Source organism: Spermophilus citellus (genome assembly GCF_964194105.1).
Source record: "Spermophilus citellus genome assembly, chromosome: 1".
In the NCBI taxonomy this organism is placed as follows: Eukaryota; Metazoa; Chordata; class Mammalia; order Rodentia; family Sciuridae; genus Spermophilus; species Spermophilus citellus.
In genome coordinates, this window is record NC_138182.1 from 89,043,049 (window position 1) to 89,050,421 (window position 7,373).

Here is a 7,373-nt window from a genome sequence, read left to right on the forward strand (position 1 = left end):
ATATATCATTGGCAAATAGAGCTAGTTTGAGTTCTTCTTTTCCTATCTGTATGGCTTCATTTCTTTTGTCTGTCTAATTGCTCTGACTAGATTTTCAAGAACTATGTTGGATACAAGTGGTGAAAGAGGGCATCCCTGTCTTGTTCCAGTTTTTAGAGGAAGTGCTTTCAATTTTTCTCCATTTAGAATGATGTTGGCTTGGAGCTTAACATAGATAGGTTTTACAATGCTGAGATATGTTCCTGTTATCCCTAGTTTTTCTAGTGTTTTGAACATGAAGGGGTGCTGTACATTGTTAAATGCTTCCTCTGTATCAATTGAGATGATCACATGATTTTTATCTTTGAGTCTATTGATGTGATGATTATATTTATTGATTTCCATATGTCAAACCAACCTTGCATCCTTGGGATGAACCCTATTTGATCTTGGTGTACTATCTTTTTAATAGTTTTTGTATTCAACTTGCCAGAATTTTATTGAGAATTTTTGCATATATATTCATTAGTGATATTTATCTGAAGTTTTCTTTTTTTGTTATATCTTTGTCTGGTTTTGGAATCCGGGTGATATCAGCATCATAGAATGAGTTTGGAAGTGTTCCCGTTTTTCTATTTCATTAAATACTTTGAGGAGTATTGGTGTTAGTTCTTCTTTAAAGGTCTTGTAGAACTCAGCTGTGTGTCCATCTAGTCCTGGGCTTTTCTTGGTTGGTAGGCTTCTGATGGTGTCCTCTATTTCCTTGCTTAAAATTGATCTGTTTAAATTGTGTATATCATCCTGACTTAGTTTGGGCATATCATAAGCCTCTAGAAATTTGTCAATGCCTTCAATATTTTCTATTTTTTTGGAGTACAAATTTTCAAAATAATTTCTAATTATCTTCTATAGTTCTGTAGTGTCTGTCCTGATATTTTCTTTTTCATCACATATTTTAATGATTTGAGTTCTCTCTCTCCTCTTTTTCAGCATTGCTAAGGGTCTGTCAATTTTATTATTTTTTCAAAGAACCAAATTTGGTTTTATCAATTTTTTCAACTGTTTAAATTTCATTGATTTTAGCTATGATTTTAATTATTTACCATCTTCTACTGCTTTGGAGGGGATGATTTGTTCTTCTTTTTCTAGGGCTTTGAGATGTAATGTTAAGTCATTTATTTGTTGACTTTTTCTTATTTGAAGGAATAAACTCCATGCAATGAACTTTCCTCTTAGATCTGCCTTCATAGTGTCCCAGAGATTTCTATATATTGTATCAGTGCTCTCATTTACCCCTAAGAATTTTTTAATCTCCTCCTTAATATCTTTTGCAACTCATTGTTAATTCAATAGCATATTATTTAGTTTCCAAGTGATGAAATAGCTTTTATTTTATATTTTGTTATTGATTTCTAATTTTATTCTGTTATGATCTGATATAATTCAGGGCAGTATCTCTACTTTTTTGTATTTGCTAAGAGTTGCTCTGTGGCATAATATATAATCTATTTTAGAGAAGGACCTATGTGATTCTGAGAAGAAAGTGTATTTGCTCCTTGATGAATAATATACTCTATATATGTCAATTATGTCTAAGTTATTGATTATATTATTGAATTCTATAGTTTCTTTGTTCAGCTTTTGTTTGAAAGATCTATCCAGTGGTGAAAGAGATGTTTTAGAGTCTCCCAGTATTATTGTGTTGTGGTCTATTTGACTCTTGAACTTGAGAAGAGTTTGATTGATAAACACAAATGCTCCATTTTGGGGGGCATATATATTTATAATTGTTATGTCTTTTTGATGTATGTTTCCCTTAAGCAGTATGAAATGACCATCTTTATTCCTTTTGATTAACTTTGGCTTGAAGTTATTTTGTTTGAGACAAGGATGGAAATTGCTGCTTGTTTATACAGACCATGTGAATAATATATTTTATCCCAACTTTTCATTTTCAGTCTGTGGATGTATTTTCCTATGAGATGACTCTCTTGAAGGAAGCATATTATTGGGTTTTTTTTAATCCAATCTACCAGTCTAAGACTTTTGATTGGTGAGCTTAGGCCATTAATATTCAGAGTTATTATTTAGACATGATTTGTATTTCTGATTATTCTTATTTATTTAACATGACTTGGTTTCTCCTTTGGTTGGTGTTTCCTTTAATATAGTTCTTCCCTTTGCAGATTTTTATTGTTGTTTTTTATTTCCTACTTGTAGAATATTCTGCCAAGAATTTTCTATAGTGCAGGCTTTCTTGGTGTAAATTCTTTTAGCTTTTGTTTATCATGGAAAGTTTCTATTTTGTCATCAAATGTGAAGCTTAATTTTGCTGGCTATAATATTCTTGATTGGCATCCATTATCTTTTAGAACTTGGTATGTGTTGTTCCAGGATCTCTGCCCACTCCAGCACTCTGTGGCCCAGCAACCCGGAAAGAGGCACCCCATGCTAGGTTTCTTTTTTACCAAAGCGAGGCTCCACAGCCCTACATCAGTGTACATTTAGGATTTAGGGTGCCATCACCATGAAACTGGGATATCACTGCTTCTATCAAGGGACAGCAATAAGGACCTGGTAAGATATCACCAAGGTCCCTGTGGTCCTGGCTGCACCAGAGTTATCTCTACTAGGGTTGGTAGCAGTTATCCTGTTGCTGAGGTGACAGGGAGTCTTGCATGGGTTTCCCTATCTCTTGTTTCTCCTTCTAACAACAAACTTCTTATGATTACCCTCTCATTAGTCATATAATCTAATACCTCCATACTCTCACATCCTACCTCATAAACATCTCAGCCAAACCCCCAGGCCCCCCTTCTACAATTAGAAACTGCAAACCATTACATAAACCTATTGACTATATGGTATAAGATAACCAAACTCATTTATGATTATAGTGACAAAAGTGTAAATGTAAAAATGGAAGCTAACTGATCTATGGCTGCAAATTGGGTACATTCAGTGCTGTAATATTGATATCCCCCTTAAAGGTGAGGTATTGGTAACCTATAGAGACATTATAAGACAATAGGGCAGAAGCTGTAATACATCAGATCTATGCTGCAAGAGAGTAAGTCACATAGACATCATGAAAACACAAGGGAGGAAAGTGCCCCAACAAACCAAGATTCTACAACAATAGAATCAATAGATAGCAACATAGATGATGTATCAGAGAAGGGGTTTGGAATATACATAACTAAAATGATCTGGGAATTAAAGAACAACTTAAGTGAGCAGTTACAGGCAAAAATCGATCACTCCAACAAAGAGATAAGAGAGCAAATACATGCAACCATCAATCACACCAACAAAGAGATAAGAGAGCAAATACAGGTAGCAAGAGATTACTTCAAGAAAGAGATAGAGATTCTGAAAAACAAACAAACAAACAGAAAGTTTTGAAATGAAAGCAACAATAAGCCAAATAAAAAACACAATAGAGAGCATCAACAACAGACTAGATCACTTGGAAGAAAGAACCTCAGAAAATTAAAAAAAAAAATACAATCTTGAAAAATTGGCCTCACAGTGAAGATGGTAAAAAAAACCATGAACAGAATACTCAAGAATTATGAGATACCATCAAAAGACCAAATTTAATATTTATTGAGATAGAGGAATGTTCAGAGATTCAAATCAAAGGAATGCACAATCTCTTCAATTAAATAACAGCAGAAAATTTCCCAAGCATAAAAATGAATTGGAAAATCAAATACAAGAGGCCAAATGTACAAAATTACAATATATCTACACCAAGAAACATTACAATGAAAATGCCCAGCCTACAGAATAAGGATAGAATTTTAAAGGCCACAAGAGAAAAAAAAATCAAATTACATATAAGGAAGACCAATTCAGATCACAGCAGATTTTTCAACCCAGATCCTCAAAGGCAGGATATCCTGGAACAACATATTATCAGTTTTTAACTTGATTTAGTTTCTCCTTTGATTGGCTTTTTCATTAATGTAGTTCTGCCCTATGCTGGTTTTCACTTTTTTTTATTTCATCCTCATGGAATATTTTGCTGAGAATGTTCTGTAGTGCAGGCTTTCTAGTTGTGTATTATTTTAACTTTTGTTTATCATGGGCAGTTTTTATTTTATCTTCACATCTGAAGCTTAATTGTTTTGGATATAAGATTCTTGCTGACATCCATTTTCTTTTGGAGTTGGTATATGTTGTTCCAGGAGCTCCTAGCATTGAGGGTGTGGGTTGAGAAATCAAATGAGATCCAAAATAGTTTCCCCACAGGTAATCTCATAATTTTCTCTTGCAGCTATTAAAATTTTATCCTAATTCTCTATGTTAGGCATTTGTGCATTCATGTGGTTCTGTTGTAATTTTGTTCATTTGGGGATCCTGAAAGACTCTTGTATTTTACTTTCCATTTCATTTCTCAGTTTGAGGAAATTTTCTGTGTTATTTCACTGAAAAGGTCATGCATTCCTTTGACTTGTATATCTGTGCCTTCTTCTATACTGATAAATCTTACATTTTGTTTTTTCATATTGTCCCATAATTTTTGGAATTTCGGTTTGTGGTTTCTTACCATCATCTCTTTGTGGTCAACTTTATTTTCAAGTGCCGCAGTCTGGCTGGACACAAAATAACTGAGCCGCCATGAGGCACTTGTAGGTTCAAAACAGGAACTTTTTTATTGCCTAAACGACCATGAACGCCACCCACAGGGCCCTTCCAGGAATACCACCAACCGGAAATCCCTCCTCCAGAACTTCTCCAACCAATGTGAACTCCCCAGGCATCCCTGCAAGAACTCCAAAGCAGCAGGTGCCAGAGGCAAACAGCAGGGGTCTAATATACAATTGAATACATAGCTTAACATAACCATCATCATCTCAATGGCTCGCTGGCATCACCTCTCAACCACTCCCTTCTGGCAAAAATGCCATGCATCAATCCAAATCGGCTGTGGCTCTCAGCATTCAAGATTATAGAATTTCTTTTTTTTTTTTTTTTTTTTTGAAATTTTTAACATTTATTTTTTAGTTTTCGGCAGACACAACATCTTTGTTTGTATGTGGTGCTGAGGATAGAACCCGGGCCAGGCGAGCACGCTACTGCTTTAGCCATGTCTTCAGCCCGAGAGATTATAGAATTTCTGTTTGATTTCATTTCATAATCTGTCTTTATTGAAGTTATATTTTACCTCCTGAAATTTGCCTCTGATTTCACTCTTTCCATCATACTTTATGTGACAGATCAGCTTAACTACACACATTCTGAACTTCTCTGATATTTCTTCCACTGTTTCATCAATGGATTCTGTTTTTCTAGCATCTTTCTTTCTCTGGGGCACTTTGTTCCCTTGTTTTTTCATGTTGTTCATGGGGCTTCTCATACTGTGGCTCTGAGGCAGCACAGTTTCTACCCTATAGACTTATATTGCCCCCTAAAGACTTCAGTATCTCACCTTTAAGAAGGAGATCAATATTAACAGCACCCAATGCAAACAATATATAGCCTTAAACTTAATAGCTCTTACTAAACGTCCACAGTTTTGTCACAATAAACAGAAATGGTGTGATCAATTGTAGTTTAACATATAAATAGTATGTTTGCAAAAGGGTTTATACCTCTTTTGCAGAGAGATTCCGTTTAGGAGACTGTGTGCATGTCATTAATAAGCTTCCTTTTTGATTCAAATCCTCCACTATTTGCTTTTCCTTGGGCTCAACCACTTTCCCAGCTGTCTCAGACATGCGTCCTGTACCTCTTGGTTCCTCAGGGTGTAGATGAGAGGGTTCAACAAGGGTGTGACCACAGTGTAGAAGAAGGTGAAAAACTTGCCATTCTTTGAAGCAAAGTTGCTCTTAGGGTCAGTGTACACCATGGCCACTGTCCCATAAAACATGAAGACCACGAGAAGGTTGGAGGAGCAGGTGGAAATGGCTTTCTTCCTTCCTTCCTCTGACTTCATGCACCTCACAGCCTGAGCTATGCAGCCATAGGAAGCCAGGATCAGCCCCACAGGGACCATGGTGAAGATGACAGCTGTGATGGTCATCTGCCACTCATTGGCAGTGGTGTCTCCACAGGCAAGGCGCATGAGGACAGGCACCTCACACAGAAAGCCATCCAGGAGGTGATGGGGACAGAAGGGCAACTGGAAGGTGGTGGAAGATTGGAACAGAGACACTATCAGACCAGACAGCCAGGCTAGGAAAACCAGCTTCCAACAGAGTGAACCGTGCATGAGGACAGTGTAGCGCAGGGGCTGGCAGACAGCAATGTAGCGGTCAAAGGCCATCTCCACCAGCAGCACGCCTTCTGTGGCTCCAACACAGAGGAACACACTCAGCTGGATGACACACCCTGTGTAGGTGATGCTCTTGTCTGTCCCCCACAGGAGGGACAACATCTGGGGCACAGAGGCTGTGGTTAAGCAGAGATCCAAGAAGGAAAGATTGCCAAGAAAGAAGTACATGGGGGTGTGGAGATGGGGGTCCATGCAGGATAGCAGGACGATGCTGGAGTTGCTGAGGATGGTCATGGTGAACAAGAGGATCACAACCCAGAAGAGCATCCTTTCCAGCTGAGGCCACTCAGAGATCCCGAGCAGGACAAAGCCAACAGGGAAGCTCTGGTTGGTCCTCCCTGTGGTTTTTGGCATCAGGGCTTGAACATAATGGTAAGCAAGATTTTGTGTATAAAATTTGGAGAAAGACTCTACTGCCATTTATTTGGAGAGGATAATTGGATGCAATGATTTTCTTATAAATGTCTGTTTAAGCCAAGGTGGTTTTGCAACACCTCTTGTAACTGTTCTGTAAAATCTGCAGCCCCTGCATTCTTAGATGAAAACCTTACATGGTCACCTTAGAATACTTACACGCTCCTTCCAGATTTTACACTTACCCATGTTTATACATGGAATTAAAAGTGGAAAAAGTTTAACTTTCATTTATCTATGTTTTCCTCCCAAAGAAGTAGATATTATTTAGCATTATTTGGTGATATTAATAGAAATGCATGGGCTATAGATTATCCCAGAACCAATAGTCCTGTGCCCCGAGTGTAGTCTTCAGTACCATTCTCTGAGTGATTGAAGCAGTACCTGGGCATAGAAGAGATACCAATGTTTAAGGAGTGTAAAGTGGGTTGGGCACCACTTCCTTGGCCTTAAGTAACGTAAATTAAAGAACCAAGCATAGCAACCCCATCACTGTTCTTACCTGATGAATGGCTACAACAACCATTGCCATAGAGGATTCTGTTCCAGAAGAAAGGGGGTGACAGGGTCCTTCCAGAAACAAGAGCTGACATTCCCAGAACTGGTGAAACTGAAATCACTGTAACTGCTGCTTGATTCTACTCTATATATGTCTATCATCGTAATCCTCAAAAACCAACTAGGAATAAAGTATAAA

At 37.5% G+C, this 7,373-nt stretch overlaps 1 protein-coding gene across 1 annotated transcript; it reads right to left on the reverse strand.

Annotated features, from left to right (window-relative positions):
- Positions 1-5,656: 5,656 nt before the first annotated feature.
- LOC308643013 (olfactory receptor 2H1-like) lies at positions 5,657-6,643 on the reverse strand (the record flags this gene model as incomplete). The annotated part of the gene is made up of 1 exon (XM_081282569.1): positions 5,657-6,643. Exon 1 carries the CDS (start codon positions 6,614-6,616, stop codon positions 5,657-5,659), a length of 960 nt encoding a protein of 319 aa, XP_081138695.1. The 5' UTR covers positions 6,617-6,643.
- Positions 6,644-7,373: the final 730 nt, after the last annotated feature.